The following is a 27639-nucleotide window of genomic DNA, read 5'->3' as shown; positions in this document are numbered from 1 at the left end:
TTACCTAATAGATACTCCTAAATTGGTATGTTAGGTAAACACATTCTTTTTTTTTTTTTTTTTTTTTTTGACATTTTATTTCAGCTTATTCTTTTTTGGTTTTTTTTGTGGGCTTTTTGAAACGACAAAGTTGAAGCTAATGGGGAAATAGGATTTACATGTGTTGCTACTGAGGACATCTATCACGTAAAGTGAGACACATCTATGGTTTTGAAATGTGGTCTTCCAATAAAATCTTAGATTTTTCTTTAAAATAGATGTTTCTTTAAGAGTTTGTACCCTTTTCTGTGAAGTAACAATTTTGGGGTTTGTGGGCTGTACTATCTATGCAACTACACAACTCTGCTTATGTAGCTGGAAAGCAGCCATAGGCAATTTGTAAATGAATGGGTGTGGGTGTGTTCCAGTAAAACTTTATTTACAAAAATAGGATGCAGGTCATATTTGGCCCACTGGTGATTTTGCCTACCCTATTTGTAAAATATGCTTCTTTGTTAGATCTCTTGATTTTCTGATTTTTTTTCTTCTCTGAAAAATTTCTCCCAGAGTATATACAAAAACTAGTGTGAGCGTATTTGTAATATGAGGTATTTGCATAATTCATACATTAAAGCAAAATTTAACAGCAAAAAATATAAAGTGAAAACCGGTGGCGACTTATTTTCTTCTAGGACTTGAAGATTAGGTTATTTATACTGCCATCTTAAGCAGTCAGTAATAGGATAAAATAGGCATAATGTTAATAAAAATAGTTTATATACAGAGTGCTAAAATAAAGCTCACCAAATATTTTAAGTATCATACTGTGATTTTTGTGCATATAGTTACTTGCTTATGTTAGTAGTGATTAACAGATTCTTTTGTTCCTTAACTCTGAAATTTAAGAATAGGATACTTAAGGAAAACCAAAGCTTAAATAATTTAATAAAATAAAGACCAGAAACATGCATTTAGTCTTTGGCAACCAAGCTGTTAAAGAAATAGAGTCAAACAATTTTTTGTTAATGTTGTACCCAAAAGTATTATGTATCTGCTAGATTTATTAGTGTCCAAATAGAAAAGAGGTCTTTTTTCAAATGAGGAAGTGGTAGTCCAGGCATTAGATTTTTTTCATCCAAACTAGCTCAGAAAGCTCTGAGACTTTAGCAGGAGTTAGTTGTCAGAGTTTGTGAATGTATAGTGGCGCCAAGACTAATGTTAATATTTGTCTTGAGAGTTGCCAATAACGTTATTAAGAACATCATTTTGGAGTAGAAAACTATAATTCTATTTGGAAAAGTGAGTCATCTCATTTTAATCCTAAATTTAAGATTAAAAATTAGGATTAAAAATATGACCAGTGGTTTACTAATACGTTAATAGTGTTGATTTCTAGGAAGTTAGGATAAAGGTGGAGGAATTTTTTTTCTTTTAACTTCAAAATAATTCTAAACTTAAAGAAATTGCAAAATAGTACAAAGGTTCTGTATAGATTTCATCCAGTTTTTCTAATTTTAACATTTTATATAATACATGATTATCAAAACCAGGAAATTAATATTGGCATAATACTATTAGCTAAACTAAAGATTTTATCAGGTTTCTTCACTTGTTCTGTTCTAGGATCCCACATTCTGTTTGGTTGACATGCTCCTTTAATCTCTTCCAATCTACGACAGTTTTTTAATCTTTCCTTTTCTTTCATGACATTGACACTTTGAAAAATAGCGGTCCATTATTTTATAGAATGTTTTTCAGTTGGAGTTTGTCTGATATTTTTTCACTGTTAGATTGAAGTTATAGTTTTGACAAGTATACCACAGGAATGCGTTGCGCCCTATTCAGTGCATCTTACAGGGGATACATGACGTTGATATATCTTATTGCTAGTAATGATAACCATGATCACTAGGTTAAGGTGGTATCTGTTGGGTTCCTTCATTGTAAAGTTACTATTTTTCTCTTTGCAATTAATATCTTGAGGAAGACATATTGGAATTACACAAATGCCCTTTTTTCCCCAAACTGTTGCCCACTAATTTTAAAGAATCTATAAATGGTTCTTGCCTGCAATGCCACTTGTTACTGTGGTGCTTGCCTAATGGAGATTTTCTATTTGGGGTTATTTTTTTTTAATACTACTAAATTTTCCAGAGATTCTGACTGAGTAAGCATGTAAAATCGGGGATGGGTGGGGTAGGAGAGCGATTTTCTTTTTTTAAAGGATTCATCTTTAAAAATACTAGTTCAGAGCTGTGTCTACTTCTATAGATGCTGAAGATTAAATAGGAGGGTGATAGTGAAGTAGATGAACTCTTGAGATCTCTTTAATATTGCCCGCTTGAGAGAAATTTAAGTCCTAAAGGCACCTTCTAAATTATACATTTAAATTTTATTTTTAGAGCTAACACATGAGTTTCTACAAATATTGGAGAAAACACCTAGTAGGTTGAAGAGGATTCGAAACTGGAGGGTAAGAGAATTGGCAGGGTTTAAGAGAATATCAATTTGTCATTTATTTAACAATTACATGGCTAGACAATTTGAATTTTTGTGGTTAAATATTATTTCCAGTATTCCTAAGTAAATTTCTTGTTTAATTCTCACAATAATGGAAATATTCTCCTTGTTTTACAAATGGAAAAGTTAAAGCCTAGACAAGTTAAATTACTTTCTCAAATGGCTGGGCTAGGATTTAACCTATATCTGATTCAAAAATTAGTACTTTTAACTTTTTATAGCCTTCTATGCCAATAAATAAAACATTTATTTACTGGCAACATAAAGCATTAAACCCCAGGTGATTTTATTTCCATATATTTAATATAAAATTTTTATAAGCAAAGAAATGTTTTGAATTCCTTTGCTGTCATTGCTTCTTTTGTGTTTTATTTCAATAGGCTACTGAGGCAGCTAGGAAACCAAAAGTAGATGGACAAGTATCAGAAACGCCACTTCTTGGTTCATCTTTGGTCCAGAATTCCATTTTAGTAGATAGTGTAACTGGTGTACCTACTAACCCAAGTTTTCAGAAACCATCTACATCAGCATTTCCTGCACCAGTACCTCTAAATTCAGGAAATATTTCTGTTCAAGACAGCCATACATCTGATAATTTGTCAATGCTAGCAACAGGAATGCCAAGTACCTCATACAGTTTGTCGTCACACCAGGAATGGCCTCAACATCAAGAATCAGCAAGGACAAAACAGATATATTCACAAAAACAGGAGACATCTTTGTCTGGTAGCCAGTACAACATCAACTTCCAGCAGGGACCTTCCATATCACTACATTCAGGATTACATCACAGACCTGACAAAATTTCTGATCATTCCGTTAAGCAAGAATATACTCATAAAGCAGGGAGCAGTAAACACCATGGACCAATTTCTGCTGCTCCTGGAGTTATTCCTCAGAAAATGTCTTTAGATAAATATAGAGAAAAACGTAAGCTAGAAACCCTTGATCTGGATGTCAGGGACCATTATATAGCTGCCCAGGTAGAACAGCAACACAAACACGTGCAGTCACAGGCAACCAGCAGCAGTTCTGTAACTTCTCCCATTAAAATGAAAATTCCCATTACAAATGCAGAAAAACCTGAAAAATATGTGGCAGATAAGAAGGAAAAAAGTGGATCACTAAAACTACGAATTCCAATACCACCCACTGATAAAAGTGCCAGTAAAGAAGAACTGAAAATGAAGATAAAAGTTTCTTCCTCAGAAAGACACAGCTCTTCTGATGAAGGCAGTGGGAAAAGCAAGCATTCAAGCCCACATATTAGCAGAGACCATAAGGAGAAGCACAAGGAGCATCCCTCAAACCGCCACCATCCCAGCAGTCATAAGCATTCCCACTCACATAGTGGCAGCAGTAGTGGCGGCAGCAAACACAATGCTGATGGAATACCACCCACTGTTCTGAGGAGTCCCGTTGGCCTGAGCACTGATGGCATTTCCTCTAGTTCCAGCTCTTCAAGGAAGAAGCTGCATATCAATGATGCATCTCACAACCATCACTCCAAAATGAGCAAAAGTTCCAAAAGTTCAGGTAGTTCATCTAGTTCTTCCTCCTCTGTTAAGCAGTATATATCCTCTCACAACTCTGTTTTTAACCATCCCTTACCCCCTCCTCCCCCTGTCACATACCAGGTGGGCTACGGACATCTCAGCACCCTCGTGAAACTGGACAAGAAGCCAGTGGAGACCAACGGTCCTGATGTCAATCACGAGTACAGTACAAACAGCCAGCATATGGACTACAAAGACACATTCGACATGCTGGACTCGCTGTTAAGTGCCCAAGGAATGAACATGTAATCATTTGTTTAGGTCAATTTTTCCTTTACTTTTTTAATTTAAAAATTGTTAGAATGGAATCCTCCTGATCTAGCAGTGGTAACACCTGCTGTGCTGCCACTGTTTCAATATTTGTAAGTGCTGCTTTATTCTTCATTCTGAAAAGAAGAGATTATAGTAAACAAGTCTTTATCTCCACATATGATAGTGTTATAAATACTGTAAAAGCATGGAAGGTGCAAAACTCAGTATTTCTACAATTGCAGCTAAGAACATTAGGATGAGTGGCTGGCTGCTTCTAGGAATATAAGATGCCTCAAGCATTTGTTATTTATAATTTGAATACTGTAGCTATTTTGTTGCTTGGCTTTTGAATGAGTGTAAATTGTTTTCCTTTGTGTATTTATACTTGTATGTATGATTTGCATGTTTCAATGATAAAGGGATAAAACAGTATAAAAACTGTTTACAAGAAAGTGGAGAAAAATGTACATACATTTTTGTATGTTTAGATATTACCATAAATACTCAGGATTGGAGCTGCTTGTAAGTATAACAATATACAGAATAACTTTATTTTATCGTGTCAGAGTCCATCACTAATCTAAAACAAAGGTGGCACTTTTTCATATTAACCTTAAACTCTAGGCCTTACTGGAAGCCTCTGAAGGGGGACACTTCACTACCAGATGGGTATGCAGTGCCACAGATGGTCATTTACACTGTGAGGCACTGAACTTTTGCCTTCAGAGGTTCTGACCAGATTGGCTGCTTGAAATAGCCCCTAATTTTCTGAAGGCTTGAAGAGGAAAGAATAAAGTTTACATACTCTTGATGTGAAGTGCAGTTAAATGTTTGTTGACTTGTTGCAGTACTATAACAGAGCTGTTAATAATGGTCATGTAGATTACTGTGATTTGAAAACTAAATTCACAAAACTTACATAGTGAAAAATTAGTAAGTTTTTTTTTCTTAAATAAAGAACTTTAACACTACATAGTTTAACAGTAAACAGGGATCGCTTTTTCTCTAGTATTCAGAATAACACCGTATTCTTAAACATACTCCTCCCCTGAAGCGTGTTTGTGTGTGATGCCATATTTCTTTTTCAGGTAAATGCAGTCTTCCTTATAAAAAAAAAAAAACCTATTGCTCTCTCAGTTATTTTATATTCTGACAATAAATAAAAAGAAAAGATCACTGACTGTGCATTGTACCTGTATTTATAGCTTATCATCAAGCTCTGTGAGAAAAAAAGGTCAGCCTCCAGGTAAACAGCTAGTGGAGGTTTTACATTTGTTCACACATCTCAGTATATTCCTATTGAGGTCAAATATGCACAGTCATCTGACTTCTGAATTAACAATAGACTTTGTTTAAAATTTGTCTTAAACACTAGTAATATGGCTCTGGTTTATCAGTGAGTCTTGAATTTATTCTGTGGTAAATCTTTGAGCTGTTGAGTATCTTTGAGATGGGTTGAATTCAACATCTGTTGAACTGAAAGTTGTCTTTTTCCCCTGTGTATATGAATTATTTTGTTAAAAAGCCACTGATATGTGCACAATTGTAATTTTACTCAAGTATGTTGCAGTTGTAAATATTAGAGTTTAATCTTGTGCTCTACTTTTATTTAGCAATTACCTAATTTGCTAGTAGCTTTATAATTTTTTAAAGATAATTGTTTATTATTTTGTCAATGTTATTTGAATTTAGGATTCTAGGAGCCTCTTTCTAGGGACTTTTCCTAGCTAGCATGTCCTAACATTTGTTCTTGTCTTGCATAACTTCAGTAATCTTTGTCATTACTTGTAACTTTGTTGTTCTGTATGGCATATTATTGTATCCACAAACATGCTAATTTTGATACAGTTATACTTTGACAGTGGTACATAATCCAAGGACTAGTGTAGAATTAAGCTGAGTGCAAAATGAGGGAGGGAAGGGTTTTGTTCTTGGTAATTTAGATGTGAAACCTCTAAAGAGCTATCATGTGAAACTACATGGGGTGGTCGTGCTACTGTATAATTGGGGATGATAATACCAGGAATTTTAATAAGATTTTGTAAAGGATATCCAGAAAAGTAGTGAACTTATTTTCAGTATGACATAGAAAACAATGTGAATATTTAAGGTCTGTGACTATACTTAAACTTCACAAAGAATTTGCAGAATTGTTTCGAGATGTGGGAATAAAGGTAATTTTGTTGAATCTTTATTGGTGCTAATGATGGACAGTTAAAAAGGTAGTTAGTGTATATTGTTATGGGTCAGTACTTATTAGTACTTCCAAAATTGAATTTGAAATGCTATGTATTCACTTTTCACTCTGTAAATGTAAATCTTTACAATGATTTTATTTATTAAAGGGCAGCCAGTTGTAATTTTTACAGGGTCGTGTGAGCTATTCAAACTCTTTAACCTCTGAACAAGATATTAGCTTCCCAAACCACAGTGGAGATAAATATGGAAATCCCTTTAAGTTTCGTTTCCATTAAATGAAAACCCTTATAATTCATATTATCATGAATTTGCTTTAGCCATCTCATTTGCATAAAATAGTTCATCAGCCTGGTCCCAATAGGCTCAACCAAAGAAAAAGACTCTAGCGAATGGACATTATTACTGAGTCTTCTTGTAAGTAGCCATAAGTAAACCAAAATAGTATCAGATTTAGATATGAAATTCCACATGTGCAAAGTACTGTTAAGGTGATACGTTTTTGATGAGATTTTTTAAAATATTTGAAATATTAAAAAGCATTATCTTTAAACAGCCTATAAAAGAGTGATTCATTTTTTAGTTGTGTTTTTCCCTAGGTCATAGATCTCTTGTTACCTTTATACAGAAGCACATTGCATAGAAAGCTTTACTTCTACCTCTTGAACTAATCTTCCAGTATGAGCTGTGCCCCCTAAATATTTGCCTAGCTGTCTTAAAATACAATATTTTCAGAACCAAAGCAAAGGAGTATCTTTTCACAGAAATATTCTTGGAGGCCTACTTTACAAAACTGGCAGTATCTTTTATGGTAAGACCTTGTAAAATGTCCTCGTTCCTTTTTCTTGTTTAACCTGAGGTTCATTTCTTGTTGCAGATATTTAAATACTGACAAGTCATGAAATCAGACCTAGGTTTATCTTTGAATGTTTGTATAGATGCATCTTGCCCTTCCTCTGGGTATGCAGTTTATTCTGATTCGAGTTCTTAAAAGTCAGAAAATTTCTCCCGTAATGCATGGTCTCATGCAGAATTTCATGAGGGATGTTTAGATTACTTTGTACCAACACCTTACAAGTACGTCAAAAACCTCCAATGCCAAAACTTTTTCTGAAAGGGTTTATTGAGCAATATGCTAGCCAGTGTAAGGACCAGATCTGGGGCATGCAGTCTTAACCACCAGCAGCAGGTCTAGATGGAGAAGACAAACATGTTTGCTATCCTGAGATTGACACGGCTCTTATACAGTGAGTTTGGGGGAGAAAAACGAATTGTTTTGAAAGAATTTACATTGGCTGTAGATAAAAGGGGCAGGAAAAGGTAAAGTGGGAACACTTCTGGGATAGGTGCATATAGCCTGTAAAGTAAAGGTATTTGCTGCTTTTGGCCTGGTTATGAGCAGCAGTGTGGACTGTTAATGTGTAAGCTGGATGAGGTGTCACCTGGCAAACAGCTAGTTATTCTCTCTAGATAACCATGGAAACAGCCACCTGCAAATTCAAAGTTTTCAACATACATTTAGGAACGTGAGTAGTCTTGTTGATACAGGCCTAAGGCTCTGTTAACTGATTAATTTCCCGTCTTTCCCTCCCACTCTGGCCTGCTGTAATTTAATTTAGGACATCTAAGAATTTTTCTCTTGTTTGTAGGATATCTTAATTTTTGGCCAGCCTTACCCCTTGAAACTAAAGAAATGACTAGTTGAGGTCAATTTTAGATCACCCAATTTAAAATGTTTTTTAATTGAATGCCTTGCCTTCAAAGCATTTTTAGCACATTTTTTATTTTATTTAATAATCTAAATAATGATTTTTATTTCATAACCAACCTTAAAAATAAACCATTGCTTTTATATGCATAACTATTATGTACTCTTTAAGTACCCTTGGTTGATTAAATATTTTAGGGTTTTGCATTACTATGGAAGTAAGAAATTTTTTTAAACATGATAATATCTATCAATTCTATTCCCAAGGTAATCTCATCATTCTGAAGTTTTGTCTAAACAAAAAGTAATTGTTTCTCACCCACTATTGTGCTTGAATTGCTAGGTAATTTTTATGATGTCTTTGCTGAGAAAAATTTGAGAGCTCTTGTTATGAAGAATTTTTGATTCAGCAGTTTCTCAGGCTTTCTTCAGAGGCAGGAGTCACTAAACTGCCTTTACCCAGACGAAGCATCGACAGATCCCACACTCAGGGAAACTTGCATTAATTGAGTGATACCTGCTAATCTCATGTGCCCATTTGTTTACGGTAGGTTGATTTAGACAGGGATTTTTACATTGGAAGATCAGCACATTCAGTCCCTAGTGACTTAAGATGCCAAGATAGTTTACTATACTAGAATGTTAATTTGAGAATTCACAGCTACATTAATATCCAAAATTTGATCACTGTAAGCTGACATATATAAGCCAAATAATCAGGAGTTTGCTTGTTTTGTAAGAAGTTTGCCTCTGAAACATCTTTACAGTAGTGATAATCTTGCCAGTGGGTCTGGAATACGCAGTGTTAGTGTCTGATACCATGCATCCATTTTTTATTACGCAATATATAGAGTTGGGCACAGCCAGCTTTTGCTTCGATGATCCCTCTTTATGTTCTGTATAATTTACCAGTATCTGTTCTACCTGACAGGTTCTTTAGGTTGGTAAGCAAGATACGTTGAAGGTTGTGTGGCTAGGGGTAATTTTCTTAAAAATATGACTTGACCCGTTCACTGTGATCCATTAATCTCAAAAGTGAATTCTGAGGGCTTTCTAGTTTCCTTTATTTCTAAGTTCTGGTAGGAACCCTCACTTAAAAACTGTTTAGTAGTTGGTTTAATTTCATTTGTCTATTGTTTGTTAATGAGTACATTCTTATTTTTAAAGTGCGTTTTTCAAGCAGTTTCACTTGGTTTGAAAAACTTAACATGTACTCATTTTTTGTCAGCAATGGTTGAGATTTCATTTTCTGGATGTACTCAAAACCCTGAAGGACTATTGAATAGGATGTTTGCTGATAGAAAAGCCAAAACAGGAATGTATATATATATGGCATGAATTCATTTAGTTACTGAATTTCAGCTCAGTATCTATTACAAAGAATTAATAAAATTTGTATGTTGACAACGTAAATCCAAGGCTCTAACATGTCTTGTTAATGTGAATCAGAAAAAACTTTGAGTCCCTGGGAAATGTGGGAAATAAGGACTAAGTTATCTGATCTGAGTACTTCGTATATCATCAAGGAGTGGCCTCTAAGATCAGACTGTCCAAATTCCAATCTCAGCCCCACCACTTTGTACCTGTTGACTTTGGGTGACTTACTTCGTGCCTTGATTTCCTTCCCTACAAAATGTTGATAATAGTGCCTATTCATAGGTTTATGAAGTTTAAGGCTAGGGTGATTGGTGAAGGCTAAAAAGAATAGATGACGTGGGAGAGCATCCTAATGATAGTTATATATTTGGGTATTAGAGGGAATGATGAAGGCAAAGCCAGGTGCAGTAAACACAACATGCCTGCTGTTTTAATCTCTCACATTACCACAAAAAGCAGAGTAATTGCAATTATCTGGAAGGAGAATTATCCATGAAAAAATATTTAATCATAAGTTGCTTTAGTATTGCCACTCTTCTCCAACCCTCCTCTCTCCCACCAATTTTTTTGCACCTGCCACTTAGAAAATGGAAGCTTTGCAATGGCTTAAATAAAATAGAACTAAGAAAAGTTACTTCCTTTAAAATACATTTTAAGCCTAAATGTAATGAATGTTTTGAAATCACATTAGGTTTGTTTTTATCTTATGTTTATAACACTAGTAAAGGCTTATTTTATTAGCGTATATATAATGAGTTTCATTTAGGAATGTTAAAAAGTCGGTAATTCCACTTGGCCAAATTTAGTCATTCCATTCGGTGATTCATCCTACTCCATTGTTACCTTTTTCCCCCCTGCTGTTTTCAGTATAATGTGAAAATTTGTATATTTTTGTTTTACCTCTGCTATATGACCTGCTTGTCCTCTCCAACACCACCTCTCAAAGCAATGTAGGACCTCACTAATGAGGATTTACATTGCCATGAAGTTAAGAGGCTTATGTATTTATATAGACCATACAAGGTCAGATTTCTTTAGTCTTTCAATTGTAATCTGTAGGAGCAACGGCTTTAGGGATGAATTCAGCCATAGTTTCTCACAAGTTTGAGCAGTCATGGCAACAAGACAACATACCATAGCCTTTCCTCGAGAGTGTTTGCTATTTTAACTTTCACAGTATAATGCCATACACAAGGACTCCTTGTTAACTGTTGATGACCAATGACGATGCAGACTGCCTACAGCATGTATTTTCAAATTGGCATCACCTGGCAAGACTTTTTAAATTCAAATTACATAGGCTGCTTTAAACTGAACAGTTTCAAGTGCAGCAAGTATGAGGAATAAAGATGGTGGAGGATTTTGGCTTCTCATTGAACAGGTTAAGTAAGTTCTTATCTTGGAGCTACTCATTACACCATGGAAGGCCCAGAACTATTGTAGTGGGCGTGCAAGGGATCTGGATAAAGCAAGTAAATGGAATACTGTACACTCCCCAATCCCATAGTTAAGAGCTCAACTCTTTTCCACAATGGCAACTCTCCTCATTCAGCCACTGAGAAATGGCCACAGTGTAAGAGCTAAAGTAGGTTAAATTAAGGAGATGCTGTAGAGTTGGAACTGCTTTTAGAAGTTTACTCATGGAGTTAAATTTCCTTTGGTTGAGCATACAGGAAGAATCAGTACGTAATGAAAAGCACTTCTGAATGTGAAAACGGGGCACTGTACTTGGTGAAAAGGGAGGTGGTCGTAGAGGGGAAGGAAGTTACTGCGGCTAGGTGAAAAATGAACAGCTTTTCACATCATTAATCAAAATCACTAGACTGGTGAATTTATAAACTACGAATCTGGGAGGTAGCAGAGAAAGAGCTCTAAAGTCAGAGCAATCTGGGTGGCAATTTCAACTCCCACCTACCAATCGGATGGCCTTGAGAAAGTTACTTAGCTCTGAGCCTTATTGTTCATTAATAAAATGAGAATAATATTACCAACCTGAACAGCAGCCAGAATTAAATGATGTGCCATTTTCTATTAAGAGCTCAATAAATGCTAGCCTTCCCATCCCCCACCTATCTGTCTTAATCTCCCAGACCTTCATAAAGGAAGCTATAAACGACAAATACCTAGGTGATGGTGAGCATAATTCCAACCTGTCATGTCATAAACACAATGACTAACAAAACAACAAAGCTCTTAGGACCAATGCTTGCCTATTGAAACAAGTTTTGAAGGCTCTATTTAATACTCCAAAACTGTATTCAGAATTTATCAATAGAAGGGTAAGTTTGTTAACACCAAAGTCTTATCCATTGCTGTGATTTGTATACATAAACATATTCCCTGCCCTTTCCTCATAAGGTTTAATAGCCTTGAATGTAAATAGTTAATTGCTCCAAAATCACATTTAACCATTCAGATTTTAAAGAATACTGAAGATCCAAAATGATGTTTCAGGTTATGTTTATAGACAAGTGCAGGCCTACATTGGAAGTATTGCAGATATGCTTCCAAAGCACCGCAAAAAAAACTGAGTCGTAATCTTTTTACTAATGGAGGGAGGGCCTTGCCTTTAATTTGTATTAAAAAAAAAAAAATCTGTGAAGCACAGTAAAGCAAAACACAATAAAATGAGGTATGCCTGTAGTAAAATAAGGGACGTATCCCTTAAATTCCTATCAAATATGAGAAAAGAACTACAAATTGGAGAGAAAGGGAAGGCATACCCATGAAGATTCATCAAAACACAGCCAAAGTAAAATCTGTTTTACCTCAGCTGGACCGCATGATTTCATATTTATTTCTCAAAAGCTTTAAGCAGCAACTTGATTTTAACAAAGCCTGACAACTGGTGTTAGACTACACCTTAAGTTAGTTTGGAGTTGTACTGTCCGGAAATGATAGCAGCCAGTTTTTTTAAAGTCTATAGATACAGCTTAAAACAATAGGTGTCAATGAAATTTAGATGAGTGAAGTCGACAGTGATAGAAAGCTTAAAAAAAATGCTTAATTCACAAACTTAAGGGCTTGTAATAATTCTGACAACTTGTCCATGTTTATTTTTGTAAGGTTTACCAGTGTTTCAGAAGTGAAAGTAGGGATGTCCTTCATTCAGATGAACTGAGACAAGTGCCCTGAAAAAGTTCATATGCTGACCCACTCTCCCTTTATCCAACTGATTTTGGTTCAGCTAGTTCTAGATGTGGTAATGACCTAATTCATTCCGCAAATAAGTGAAGACCTCAAATAACAAATTATAGGGAAAGCAGCCTGAGGTTTATGAAGCCACCTTAAATAACCCAGCTTCTTGTAGGTGGAGGCTTCTGAGAAGACTGGGGACCCTCTGACAATAAAATACCTTGGCCCTTAGCTCTTCTGTTAATCTTGAAGCTCCTATAATCTGTAAATTTAAGATTGCCACCAAAGTAAACAATCTAGCATCCCCTGCTTTAAACTTCTCATTTTCCTTAAGTACCCTTTGCAAAAATTAAGTACGTGTCTTTACGCACCAAGCAAGAAAATGTAGTTTTCATGTTTTTACAATTTATTTTAAACTAACGATGTTAAAATTGACAGGCCAAAAATAAAAAAAATATATTTTGTAAGCAACAAAGATTATAGTTCCTGGGTAGTTAAAACTGTAAACATTGGAATAGCTGTTCTTGTTATTAAGAAAAATTTCTCATATACATGAGTAATTGTTCCTGAAGCTTGAGGAGACTAATATGTAGCAAACTTTTCAGTTAATGACACTGTAGGATCTGGTTAAATTGAGTAAGACTGACTTTCCAGCATACAAAGGTCCCTTAACCATCATTCCCACAATGAAGCAATAACAAAGTATCTATAAAAAAACTGGAAAGAAAATCTTGATGTATGTTCAATGACTTCTCTTCAAGAAGGAGTGCTTCAGGAGCTGAACGGCAGAAGGTCGTTCGTGCTGGTCCCTAGGAAGGGAAAAACACATTAGTAGAAGCAACACCCAATAATGTACCTCCCAACTAGGTCTACTTGACTCAAAATGCTGACGTTCAGATGAAAGTACAACCTCTGCCAATCAAACAGATGGTTGAGTCCAGGCTCCAGTTATCAGCTGTGTGATCTTAGGCAAGTGACTCAAACTCTTTCCTCAACAGTAAAATGGGGATAACAATAACTCTCTGGGAGAATTAAATAATGTATATACAGCTTTTAAATAGTGTCTGGCACATTGTAATTGTTCCCAAAATAGTAGCCATTGTGATTAAAAAGTAGGTCCTATTTTTCCACTGTGGCTTTGTTCAATTTGGGGGGTATAATTTATACACAAGTAAAATTCCATTTAGATGTATAGTTTAATGCACTTTTAATTAGCATTAAATTTAGTTTTAACCCTTTTCTCGTTTACCTTGAGAATACTTGCCAGTGGCACGTGGCGGCTGCAGCATTTACCCTGAGATAACTCACAGATTACAGTGCTAACCTTACCCCCAAAGTTTGCCATGAAATATCTCGCTTTTATTATTTTTGCATCATTTTGTATATTGATAGTCCTTGGGAGCAAATGACATCACTCTATTTATAGCATTCTATTTTTAGTAGTTTGGTCACTGAAAATGCCAAATCCTAGAAAACAGCATTCCTACACGTAATGTTAAATGAACGCTGGCAGTGAGCTGCACTTTTTTTTTTTTTTTTTTATGAACAGGAAAAGGGTTGAAATTTAGAGGCATTGGAATCTAGAATTGAGAAGCTGTTAAGACATTTGAATGTGCTTTGGTGATTAATTGAAATAAACCCATTTGGGGCACTCTTGGAAGAGAATAAAGTAAAGGGAGGCAGCTGCTCAATTGGTACAATTGTGGTTTTGTTTTTTTCCCTTAAATCAAAAAACTTTTGCCAATGAACCAATCAATGAACTAAAAACCAGTCAATAGTTATCTGCAATGACCTAGTCCAAAGGCATTCTTTTGGTTAAATTGGCTATCTTTGGATAATTTTGGAAGCAAATGGCCACCAAGAATAATCTAGGTGAAAATGGAAATAAAATACTTTTTAAAAGAATGTGATTATAAATCATTTTGAAATAAAAATCTTTCTCCTTGAGGCTCGCTCTTCTGCCTTCAAAATATTCTGTAATCTCTCCAAAATTTCTTTCCTTACTCTGGCTACCATTCCCTATTTCTTCTATTCCTGACGAATTTCTCTAACACGAACAAACACAGTGACATTTTTTTAATACAGTGACTTTTTTCAACGTTCATTATCTTAAAACAACTTTAACCATTTGACTCACTCCTCTCTATATAGAAATTGCTCTCTTAAAATTAACCATGACCTTCTCATTAAAATTAAATTTAATAAGCTCATCCTCTTGTCATCTCTGTAGCATTTGGAGTATTCACTGTCCCTCCTCGATCTTTGCTTACACAGGAGAAACTGTTCTCTTGGGTTTTCTTCTACCTGGGGGCAACTCCTTCCCCTCCCTCTTTCTCTTCTGCCCTCGCTCCCTCCCTCTTTTCCAGTTATGTGCTAGATACTATATGCATTTTTTTTAAATTTATTATCTGTGATAAAAATAAAATTTAAACCACCCAAAGTCCAGTTTCCTTCAGCTACCATATATTTGATCCCCTTTACCCACTTCACCCTCCTCCTATCCCCTATATTTGACCCCCTTTACCCCGTCTACCTCCCTCCTCCTCACCACCCCCTATTAGATGCATTTTAAAAGACATTATCCTCTATGCGGAGAAAAAGGAACCCTTATATACTGCTGGTGGGACTGTGAATTGGTACAGCCACTATGAAAAACAGTATGGAAGTTCCTCAAAAAACTAAGAATTGATTTACCATATGATCCAGCAATACCTCTACTGGGTATTTACCCCAGAGACTTGAAAACCCATATCCAAAAAGATATTTGCACACCAATGTTCATAGCAGCATTATTCACAGTGGCCAGGACATAGAAACAACTGAAGTGTCCTACGATGAATGGCTAAAGAAGCTATGGTACATATATACAATGGAATATTAGCCATAAGAAGAGATGAAATACTGCAATTTGCAATGACATGGATGGACCTCGAAATAATCATGCTAAGTGAAATAAGTCAGACAAAAAGTTGAAGATCACATGGCATCACATATATGTGGGATATAAACCTAAAAACGACAAATGAGCAGGACAAACAGAGACTCATGGACATTGACTATAGGCTAGTGGTTACCAGGGGACTATAGACTAGTGGCTACTAGTGGAGTGGAAGGGGAGGGAGGAGGTAGATGGGGTAAAGGGGGTCAAATGTACGGTTTAGGGGGAGGGTGAAGTGGGTAAAGGGGATCAAATATATGGTAGCTGAAGGAAACTGGACTTTGGGTGGTAAACACAATAGAATATACAGATGTCAAATGATAATGTACACCTGAAAATTATATAATTGTATTAACCAATGTTACCCCAATAAACTTAATTTAAAAAAAAGAAACATTATCCTCAGTGTTCTAGGTTTTTTACGACTATAACTACCAGCTTTATGATTTTCAAATACATACCTCCAACCTTAATTGCTTTCCTGAGCTTCAATTCTATAGCTTCAAATGTTTTCTTAGATGAAAGGGACCCTCTTCAACTTCCTCTCCTGTTCCTCTTTCACAACTTTTATTATAATTCCTTCCATTTCCAGACCCAAAACCATATCATCTTCCATCACCAAGTCCTGATTCGCCTTCCCCTGAAATGTTTCGGAATCCTCTTTACAGTCCCACTGCTTCCACTACCATTGAAGTTCGAGCTCTGGATTCTCACATGGCCGTCTAGTCTCAAGCAGCCTCTATCTGAGGTCTCTCAGTACACTGCCATCTGACCTGCCTTCCCAAAGACACTGTTCTTTGTAGCATCCTCTACCCAAAATATTTTGCAGTCTCCTGCTCTTCGCTGCCTTTTGCAACAAAGCTAAACTTGGGCTGTCTTCCCAGAACTTCCAGCCTGCCCATAGGAACTTTCCTGCCCACGCTTACTTCTTACTGCTCCCTGAAATTCTGTTCTAGTCAATCTTTGTTCCTAGTCTATACCTCATCATCTCTACTTCTGAATTTTTAAGAGTGACTTACCCCTTCATTTCTGACTAGCTACACTTCAAGGAGTATTGTCATAGACAGCAGGTAAGATTCTATAATCCTTAGGGCTTTTGCCATAGGATATGGTCATATATGACACAGATTAGGTAAGGTGTATTACCAGTCTCCCGTACAGTTACTAAGGAGCTCTAATTATGTACCTCATACTCTGCTAAGCAATTTGCATACACCATTTCACTTAACCTTCACAACAACCTATTAATTCATTATTAGTGGTGTGAGTTTATGAAGCAATGATTCAAAAGGAGAGCCATAAAAAAGATTCTACCCTTTCTCTTTAAATTTCTGTGTGTGTTTGTACATGTGCTCATACACATGAGTAACGACAACTTGAAAAAATGGGAATAGCAAGTAATTTCTGTGGATCAATAATAATTGTTCAATTCAGAACAAAGTAAAGACAGTAGTTCTAAGAGCTAAGGCCAATCTCCCAAACTAATGTCCAAACATATATTATCTAGCACATAACCAGTGTCCATATGATATTCCTAACACCTTTACATTCCATTCATGGTTTTGCGAGGGAAGAAGGGGCAGCTCTGTGCCTAGGGTTCTGCGCGCAAAATCAATACTGGACACATCTCTGCATCTAGGAGTGCCCAGAACTGCACCCCTGGGGTATGTGTTCCTGCCCTGGATTTCCATGATCCCTCAAAGTCAACCATGACAGGCTGATACATATATGCTGGGAGGAGACAGAGAGGGAGACCTGTGGGTTCTGAGATTCATTAAGAAAGACAGAATGAACCCCCTGGATGTTGGAGGTTGCCATATATGCTTGCTGAAATCTGGGGCACTGGAATTTTTCATCTAGGACTAATAAAGCTCAATTCCTTGAAAGGCAAGAGACTATGTTTGGGCCTCAAGCATTCCTCGTCCTGTATTGCATCTAAATGTTGAGTCTCACTAGGTGGGTACATTTTAGGCTGTTCTACATCATCCTAGAGGCCAGGTGTGGGCTCCAGCATCCCTATCCTACTCTTTAGTCTCCCAACACACTCATACACACTTTAAACAGAACCATCTCTCCAAGTTGATGTTTTATTTTTTGAATTAAGTACCTAGCTGAGAAAAATTTGAAAACCACACGAGAGGGTAATCTCTAGAATTCCTTGAAGTCTAACATTTTACCCAGAAGTGTATTTCATAAATACCAATGGGCATCAGAACTGGAGAAGACAGGCACTTTCTGGAGTTCTTCTGCTTCCCTAAATACTTTCACCTGATGTTTGAAATGTTCCAATTAGAGATTTGTTCCTTTGGCTCAAATGCTCACCCTCACTTTAAATGCAAATATTTCTGAGGGGATCAATACATTAAATATCAGTCATCAATCAATCAGGCAATTCATATCAATCTCTCGATGTGAATACATTTCTCACATCTTTTCCTGAGAGCTGGTTTTAGGAAGGAAATGAGAAGACTAGTTCCTTGAGAGGGAAGGCAGCTTAGGAAAGGGAAACCTAAGTACAGATGATGTCATTTCACCTTGGCCAGCCCTGGGAAGATGTCCCATTGGTAAATAAGTAGACCTTTAGCAATTTTTGTATGCCCATTAATTTGGAGAAGTGTTAGGACGCTCATCAGTACATTTAATTGAGGCACTTTCTACTTGGAGCATTGCCCCGCTATACCCTGATACAACAAGGAACACAATCATCCCACATGGCTAATGATCATTCCTTTCAACACAAAATCACTCCCTACCTAACTTCATATCACAAGCAAAGCTTTAAATGTGCCATAGATTGCGAGGGAAATGTCAGCTGCTTGGAATCTCTGGGAATTTCTCCTCCTCCTCCTGCTTTCAGTTTCTTACCTGGTTAGGCACACACGCACGAAGTCTGCTGCGTTTTCTGAGAAGTGCTCTGGTAAAGGAGGCATCAGCCCTCGGTGTGCTCCAATGTAAAACATGGCTGCCATTCTGTCCATGGAAGCCAGTGGGGGCTTCCCTGTGGCCATCTCAAATACAGTGCAGCCAATGCTCCAGATGTCTGACTTCCTTCCATAGCCAGACTCATTGATGACTTCTGGGGCCATCCAATATGGAGTCCCATGCATGGACTTAAGCATGTCACTGTGGGTGCCATTTAAGCCAGCCCAGGCCAAACGTTTGGCACAGCCAAAGTCAATCAGCTTTATTATTCCCGTGGGCATGAGCATAACATTATTTCCTTTGATATCTCGGTGTACCACACAGTTCTCATGGAGATAAGCAACACCTTGCAATATTTGTTTTGTATATTTACAGAACACCATCTCAGGCAATGGCCCAAAACGGTTTATAATACTAGAAATTGAGCCACCGGGAACGAACTCCATGAAAATGCTTACAGTGTTCTCTTCCAAGCATGTTCCCAAATAGGCCACAATGTTAACATGTTTCAGTGCTTTGAGTAAATCTACTTCTTCTTGCAGTTTCCGGTATTCTTTTTCAGTAGCTAATTTGTCAGAGGTATCCAAAGCCACCTGTTTTACAGCTATTAGCTGTCCTTGGTTAGTTAGACCACAATATACCTAGAAGTAAACCAATATCTTATGATTAAATATAATCCAGTGTTTCAATGGAGCCAAGATGGGGATGAGAAGCACGGTGAATGGATATTGTAATGGCTTGGAATCAAGAAACCTGGATTGGTTAGAATCCTGGCTTCACTATTCCCCAGCGGTGTAACTTTGGATAAGTTGGATAACCTTTGTGACATCTATAAAACTGAGGTGACAATACTTACCTCAGAAATATCTATGATGACTACATGAAATGGTGGTTTGGGAGGACTCTTCACTATGTATCAGTGCTAAAGTTCTAAGGAGAGAGAGGAAGGCAGGTCCTGAGACAATGCAGCAGCCACCTCTGTCATGTGATTTCAGTGCTTTCATGTCTTCCCATCTTCTCACTGATTCCTGAAATGTACCCAGCTAGAAGTGTAACATGTTATATCTGGGGGGTCAGTCTTTTCTTTACCAAATCTATGTAAACACTATTTAAAATGCTAAGACTTTAGGTGATCTTTCATGCAAATCACAAAAGTAAGGAACTTCTTTTGTTTTTGCCACTCAGCAATGATTCTTCCAACTTCTAATAAGATATTCTGAGCTATTGAACAAAGAGACTTCTTTCCCATTGGATTTGGACCTAGGAGAATGAGAGGCTAGAAAAGCAATGGCTATTGTATCACCAGATAAAACCTGAGAATGATGACATTGACTCCTGAAATGAGCTGTGCTGGGAGCCACACCAACTTCAGCTCCTTTGGTTACATAAAGTAGCTAACGTTCTTTTCCTTGAGCCAGTTTGAGTTGGGGTTCCTGTTACTCTTCCAACTAAAAGAGTTCTAAGTAAAAGAGCATTGTGGAGAGTGGGGGAGGGAGGGCTCACAGAAAGGTTTAAGGAAGAGGAAGGGGTCAAGGATGACTGGGGATTTTCGGTTTCATCTTATTTCCCATTTAACTTACTGTGCCGTAGGCTCCCTTCCCAAGGATCTCACCCTTGGTCCACAGGACAGGTTCTTCATACTTTAAACTATTTTCAGAAAATATCTTTTCATTGAAAAATATTTCCTCCTTGTCATATATCCTGAGCCCATTCCTATGTCTCTAGAAGAATGAGACAAAAAGAAAAGTCACCATTAAATTCTGAGTCATTGGGATGGAGAGAAGGGGTGGAGAGTATAGTCGAGTCATCTTTTCTCCTAACTTAAGACCAACTAACTAGAGAAAGCCAAATAGGTGCCACTAACTAATCACGTTGGATGCCCCTTCTTGTTAGCCCACCTGCAGCTTCCCCATGCCTATAGCCTCCAATGAGGTCATACCTGAAACCTTCCCTTTTTACCACTATGAAACTTCCCCACTCTTCTGCCTGCCTTTGAGTCACTGCCAAATGCAAGTGATAGTGGCTGACTCCTTTGTTATAGTGAGCTCTGAATGGCCGCTGTCTTTTCTTTATTTCCATAACACACACACACACACACACACACACACACACACACACACTCAAACACACACATATACATAAGCACATACGCATACATTTACATAAACATTTACACAGAAACATGCATACAGGTAGATACTTTCTCTCTAACATACGCATGCATAGCCATAACAAGCAAGTCTAGTGATCAAGACCAGGTACAATCGACTGAAGATCCACAGTCCTCTAGACCCTCGACACTCAAAGGAGAATTTGCAGACCAGCTATATCAGCATCATCTGGGAGCTTGTTAGATATGCAGAATCTCAGGCTCCAGACATACTAAATCAGTGTCTACATTTGAACATGATCTCTAAGAGATTTGCATTCACAGTAAACTTGTAGAAGCCTTGCCCTAGAAATCAGGAAACAAGTATCTCTGTAGAACTTAGACCACCTTTCCCAACTGGTTGATCAGGACCCAAAATGCTTTGCTTTGATCTCCTCTACTAGTTCTTAAAAATAAATGATGATGGAAACGTAGAGGCATGGTGAAGGCCCTTTACAAACGAGACTTCCTGCGTGGCCACCTTCCTTATGAAGGAGCACGCACGCCTCCGAGGGGCCCTTTGGGTTCCTCCTCTCAATCCTCTCATGTTTCTATCCACACTGAAATTTTAAGGGCTGCTTGGAAAAAATAAGGTCACAAAGGTCAGTTTTGACTCCATGATTGCAGGGCGAGGTTACAGGCTTATTATATTTACTAGCTTGTTAGTTTTCCATTCATTTTAAATGGCAGAGTAGTAGACTCGTGTTAGACACACAGGTATACACATACCTTCATTTCCTACCCTAGCCTGGAGGTCTCTCTAACCATAATCTGCCTCCCAGCAGAGACCAATATCACCAGAAAGGTAGAACTGGCTTTTTAGGACAAGGAGAATCCATCATGATGATGTGATTAAGGGCATGAGGCTGGAATGAGAATGCCTGGCCCCACCACTCACTAACTGCGTGACTTCCTAAATCTCAATTTCCTCATCCACAAAATGGAGAGTTGATAGTGCCTTTAGCATTTATCTCATAGAGCTGTTATGAAGCATATAAAGGCAACGATATGACGCATCTTGCTCATACGAGGTAAGTTCTCAATAAGCCTAGTTTTGGTAAAATTATTTACCTAGCGTATTCTTCTGATCAACTATTTAAAATAATTATTTCGGATCCTGATACAGTGTGATATAAACTGAGTTAGTTCTCCATAAATAATATTTTGGCGAAACCTATTGTTTCTGTCTTTAAAATATGAGTAGAACAAGAGGCTTATGTTCTTCAGTGAGAACTAAAACGAACAAAACACAACTATCTGTTGATATCCTTCTCCTCAGTTTCTACTCCCATGCCAAACAGATTAAAAGCTTATGCTTCCTTGAGAGCAATGACTAAATCTTGTATGCCACCATGCCTCTAGTTCTTAGCCCAGTGCCAGAAACACAGTAGGCATCGATAATGTTTGTGTGTTAAAGTAGTGAGCTAGATGGTGAGCCACTTCAGGGGTCGTGTTAATTTCTCTCTCACACACCATCTAGAGCAATGTGCTACCCATAATTATCTCTCTGCTGATATTTGTTGATTGAAAACTTCATCACCATTTAATACTAACTGACTTAAATAAAGTTTTGCTATATTAATATACCCAAAATGATTCTATTGCTGTATCAGGCTAATTTCCAGAAGTAAGGCAACATGATGGAAATCTCTTAGCCTGAGAGCCAGGGGACCTGGATTCCAAACTTACAAGCAAACAATGGGACCTGAATGAAATTATTTAATTGTTTATGGTTTCCGATTCCTCATATGAAAATAAGGGGTTAGACCAGATTGTCTCCGAGATCCTTCCCACCCCAGTGAATCACTGATTCTAATTATACCAACCTGTATTTCGACATTTGTTTCTCCCCCAAATTCTTGCATGGTATTTCCTTTTCTACCGAAGACAAGATTTAGGTTTTCAGGATCTGTTTCATTTACCATTATCTGGCAAGAGTTGTTATCTTTCTCATCAAGAGCTAATAGTTCTGCAGCTAGACACCCTAATAGTTCATCTGTCAATTCTTCATTCTTTATAGAGTCTAGAATTTCTTGGGAAATTGAATTTGCATCACTTAAAGTTTTTCCAAACGTTTGATGTGTAATTGACTTATTAGCTAAACTATCCTGATCCAAAGAATGTGCCCAATGTTGATATACTTGGGAAGATTCACTTCTTTGTTTTTCTTGGAAAGAGAAGCTCATAACTGTTTTAGACTTATCTGAAACACTATCAAACTCTACATCATTAGTTAAAATTTGTTTGGCATTTATTTTACCAAGAGATGCTGTATTCTGCTTTTCTTGTAGTACATGCTTGTTGGAACTCTTCTCACTGGGCACTGCCCAGCTGTTTTCTGAAAGGTGCATCTGGTGATGTTCGTCTTCAAGTTTATGCAAATCTCTGAGGCTCGCGGCAAGTATCTGATTATTAGAAATGTCTCCTTCATCAGCAGATTCTTCCATAGAGACTTCTTCAACAATGGACAAATCTGACACAGGAAGGGATTCATTCTGCTCAGGGGACTGCTCATGAATCTGAGTGAAGTTAATGGGCTGAACTTCATCTTCAGAAGATAGAAAGTCATTTCCTGAAAACGTTATCTGCCACTCAGGTTCTGAAACACCACCACCATTTTCAATGTCTTGAACATTGCTACCTACAACCTTACAAACTCTTTCTTTAGAAATTAAACTTTTGTGCTTTTGTTTAATTCCAAGCAATGCCTTTGGGGGTTTAGCATGTGGTCTTTTCTGAGAAAGTCTTGTTCTGCTGTTGCTGCTCCTCTCATTGTGTGAAGACCGGCATTTATTGGTGATACATCTGCCTGATGGAGCTGAGCATATCTCTCGATAATATTTGTTTTCACGCTGTTCAGCCTCTCGCATGTTACAATAAACAGGGGTCCCAAACATTTCATAGATTCCAGGTCCGTTAGCAGTTGAATTGATTTCTTTGAACATGTCACTATACTTAAGATCTAGGTAATTTAGTCTTGGCTCTGTTGACTGAACAGGGAGAGAAACTGAAGACTTTTTTATTCCTGGATTTTTACAGATGCAAGGAAATGACTGTTTTTTAGGGTTCAGAGCCCGGTAAGCTGATTGCTTCTTTTCCGTCTGTGGTATTCTCCTTTGAAACTTTGGTGATTGCTGAGGTCTGGGGTCAACAAGCCCCAAAGCAGGGAAAATTTGAGTTTTTATGCTGGTTTTATGCATGGTAGGCTTAACGGAACTTTCAATGGAAATCATGAAATTCTGAGGTGTCCCGTTACTGTTCTTGGTTTTTAGATCCAACTTATTTCTATGGGTTTTCACCTTATGCCTGTCATTGTCTTGGGGTGCAAGTATGTTGAAGCTGTTGTTATTGTGAAGGGTGCCTTTTCTTTTTTGGAGGCTTGGTTTGGCCATTGCTGGTTCCTTAGGAGTTCCATCTCCAGGGAAAGTGATGTGGATAAGAGGCACCATCTCATTTATTTCTGGTTTGGTTGCCTCTGCTATTGATATTTTTATGTTTGTCTCCATGCTACTGTGGCCTTCTGGGATTTTTTCAATGGGGCCATCAGGGACTACATGGGACAAATTGTTAAATACAGTAAACTCTTCTAAAGTGTGGTTTGGTTCAGTTACTTCACCTTTATGTACTGAAGCACTTTTTGAATCAGCTTTATCATTTCTAGTCTCTTTATCCTGGTTTAGAGTTATTTCTGAATGCTGGTCTTCTTGGAACTTGATTTGTATGGTACATCCAACTTCTGAATTTTGTTCATAACTTCTGGCTACAGAACCCTCTTTCTTACCTGATGAAAGATATTGAGAGTTCTCTTCTGCTTTTTTCATTTCACTATCATGGCAGTCAACATCCACTTCTCTATCTGTAGGAACATTTCTTTCCTTAAAATTTTTAAAGGACACCAAAGACTGCCCCTTTTCAAAGTGAGAGATTTGACTTTTGTCACATCTTTCTGTTACCTTAGATTTCTCATTCTCCTCCAGGTATTGTCTGTGATGGTTAGCCCTCCAAAAAGAGCACATGTTTCTGGACCAAATAGAGTTATCAGGAGACCTGAGAGTCTGATCCACGAACACCTTAAACGGGGCTTCCTGTTGCTTGTTTGACGGTCTAAACTCATCAGATCGACTAACAGGCTCTGGGAGCTTAGGCACAAAGGATATGAGGCTTGGAATCTTTCCTTCTCTCTCTTTTTGATCCTTGTGATTTTGAGGGATAGTAAGGAGACCTGGTCTCTTGGGCAAGAATGACAATGGTGGCAGAGGGAACTAAAAGGAAAGAGAAAAAAGCTAATGAATACAGAAATATATAGGCATTTCACCTTAACTGTTCTAAAGCAATCTAAAGAGATTCTAAGATTCTCTTTAGGAAGGCCTTGTACTTAGGAAGTACAAAGATATCCTGAAGATCGCAATTGTAAAAGCTAAAAGCTCATTCCCAGTTTTTTTTTAGAACCAAAGTAAAACAATACTTTTAAAAACCAAGATTATCATAGATATAAAGATGCATGGTTACATATTTAAAAGAAAGGCTCTATAATGTAAAATTTAAAAATTTAGGATGAGACATTATTTTTCTCTCTTTTCTTTTTACATTCCATAGAGTTGATCTAAGACCTTTAAAATTCCCACTTAGAACACATTTATACACTGATGGTTTTAAATTCTCCTTTGCCCTCCAACTATTTTCAAACTAAGCTACTTTTTATTATCAACCTCTAGAGGTCAATGTAACCCAACATATAATATTCAGCTTTCTGGTCATTAAACTATAAACTCTTTAACTTTATCCTTCTTTTCACTGAGGCCTTTTCCCGGGTATACAGATTTAATACCTAATTGTATCAGAATATTTATGGGCTGGATCTTGAGTGGTAATTAAGAGCTCTGTTTCATTTTCATTCTATTGCCACCTGTGTGTAAGAAGAAAGGAAAAGAAAAGGAACCTGACACTAGAAAGTTAAGCATTAAAATCAGGTGAGATGCAGTTCTAACCTCCCTCTCCCTGCAGTTTTATTGCCTGAATGATTTTCTTCCATCCCTCAAAAGCAACAGGGGATAAAGACGGGCTCTCGGAGCTAAAACATCTCCCTAATAGCAGCCTTTTTGTTTTTCTTAATTTTTTTTTAGGCCACTTAACTCCTCTTTACAACACTAAGCAGTACCTATGCATTTTCTCAAAGGCTCCTGGATGCAGAAGAATTGGAAAGTTGAGAGGATTGCAAAAATCCCTCTAAATGCTTTACTTATAAATTAGACAACTAGGAAAGTCTTTCTGCCAGTGGGAAAAAAAAATGACCTAATTTCTAGATATGTTATAAGAGGGCAAATTAAAATATGTCTAAGAGATCTACTCCTCTCATTATGTAGAGAACAAGAAATACCTCAGAAAAGAAGTGTACATGGCAAGGTATAATTTCTCCAGAAATTATTTGCTACTCTATAAACTATATGTAAGTTGTTTTTCCAAGATATAATGGCTGAGGATTTCATTTCTAAGTTCTGTGATAGAGTTCGTCTTTAACAATACAAATCCTCTGGTGTTAATTCTTAAGTCAATAACACTAAACCTAATCTTACCTCAATTCTTCGGCAACCATACTTCTTATCAGTGGTAGAAAACTCTATAACAAGAAAAAATAATAAAAATTAGATATTCTTTTTTTTTAGAGTCAAAAGGAAAATTTATTAGAAAAGAGATAACATTCTACAGACAGAGTATGGTCTCCTCTCAGAGGCAGAGAGTGAGAGGGACAGTGAGATTGACAGTGAAAAGGACAGAGTAAAGAATACTAAGAGAAGGACTGATAGGGACAGTGAGAGGGACCCTGAGTGTTCAGGGAATTCAGTTTATATATCATTCTTTAGTTCATGTGAGTTATAATTTAAAAGACTTTGTTAACTCATTTCCTTTGATATGGACATACAGTGAGACAGGGGAAGAGTATGTAGTGTGAAAAGGAGAAAATATGTAGAGTGAAAGGCCTGCTGGTAGTTTCCAACCTTTAATCCATAGGTTCCCTATGGTTTTAGCCACAGCGAATGACTAAAATGAGATATTCTTGGTAGTAGAGTAAACACAGCAGCCTTACGCCAGAGTTTGGGGATGGAGTTATCTTAGTGCTGAGGTTTGAAAAAGTCAAAATTAAGAGTTACTCCAGGTGTAATGCATATGGAGGTAGGTATTACGGTACGATTACACAAGTCTTTAGGCTACTTCCACTAAAGAGATTGTTGTGTTATATATAATGTTGTTTCTCATATACATGTATGTTTTATATATGTAGATATAAATTTATATATTTATATTACATTTATATTTATATTCTGGCAGGAAACACAAGATCTCTGGATCAGAGAACAGAGCATTTATTATTCACAAGGCATCATAGCACTAGTTCCCCACACCCCAGTTCCACACAGGGCAGTGCACTGAAAGCCAGATATTTACCTTCACATACAGTAGGGTTGCACCATAGGAATGAAACTTGAAATTATGAGACTCAGAGCTTAAATATGGTGTTTGGCATATCAACCCATGTTTTCCTCTTGAGAAAGAGAGCCCTTTACTGTGACATGGAAGCAAATGTATCCAGGAGAGAGGGGAAATGTGTCTCTGGGTTTTATTACCCTGTAATGTAAGCAAACCATTCCTGGGGAAATAAGCCTCTGAATCTCTCTGGAGGAATACACTACCTCTAATTTCTAAGACATGTTTATCATTCAATCATCTTCTAACCCAGTTTCTTAGTGCTTCTTTGCTCAGAAAGCCTGGACTGTGCAGAAATCTGAAAATCTTCATGTATAATTATCTCCCAACAGTGATTTGAACTCAAACATGGAATAGATCATAAATTCTGAAGGGAGGTATGGGGGAGGGGAAGATGAGATTTACTAGGTAATGTAAAACCTAG

General features: G+C 37.1%; 2 protein-coding genes across 13 annotated transcripts in view; one reads left to right on the top strand and one right to left on the bottom strand.

The window, feature by feature from the left end:
• Positions 1-7056, top strand: part of CCNT2 (cyclin T2) — a 37921-nt gene extending 30865 nt beyond the window's left edge. For 7 of the 8 annotated variants that reach the window (XR_895591.2, XM_011354505.2, XM_023527507.1 and 4 more), the window contains 2 exons: positions 2382-2452; positions 2880-7056. Coding sequence is in view for 7 of the 8 variants with exons in the window: in XM_011354505.2 (XP_011352807.1) it covers positions 2382-2452; positions 2880-4304 (1496 nt within the window). In the remaining variant the exon portion in view is untranslated. The remainder of the gene's footprint in view (positions 1-2381; positions 2453-2879) is intronic. The other variant, XM_011354506.2, reaches the window with a different exon arrangement.
• Positions 7057-9682: 2626 nt separating this feature from the next.
• The window catches only part of MAP3K19 (mitogen-activated protein kinase kinase kinase 19), a 35870-nt gene continuing 17913 nt past the window's right edge, over positions 9683-27639 (bottom strand). For 2 of the 5 annotated variants that reach the window (XM_011354500.2, XM_011354501.2), the window contains 5 exons: positions 26306-26349; positions 22559-24994; positions 20164-20304; positions 18527-19224; positions 9683-13532 (listed from right to left, as the gene is read on the bottom strand). In XM_011354500.2, coding sequence (XP_011352802.1) covers positions 13466-13532; positions 18527-19224; positions 20164-20304; positions 22559-24994; positions 26306-26349 — 3386 coding nt within the window. In that variant the 3' untranslated portion in view covers positions 9683-13465. The remainder of the gene's footprint in view (positions 13533-18526; positions 19225-20163; positions 20305-22558; positions 24995-26305; positions 26350-27639) is intronic. The other 3 variants (XM_011354502.1, XM_011354504.1, XM_011354503.1) reach the window with 3 other exon arrangements.

This window comes from Pteropus vampyrus, unplaced genomic scaffold, assembly GCF_000151845.1.
Source record: "Pteropus vampyrus isolate Shadow unplaced genomic scaffold, Pvam_2.0 Scaffold17, whole genome shotgun sequence".
NCBI classification, from domain to species: Eukaryota; Metazoa; Chordata; class Mammalia; order Chiroptera; family Pteropodidae; genus Pteropus; species Pteropus vampyrus.
This window is presented reverse-complemented; position numbering and strand designations above follow the sequence as displayed.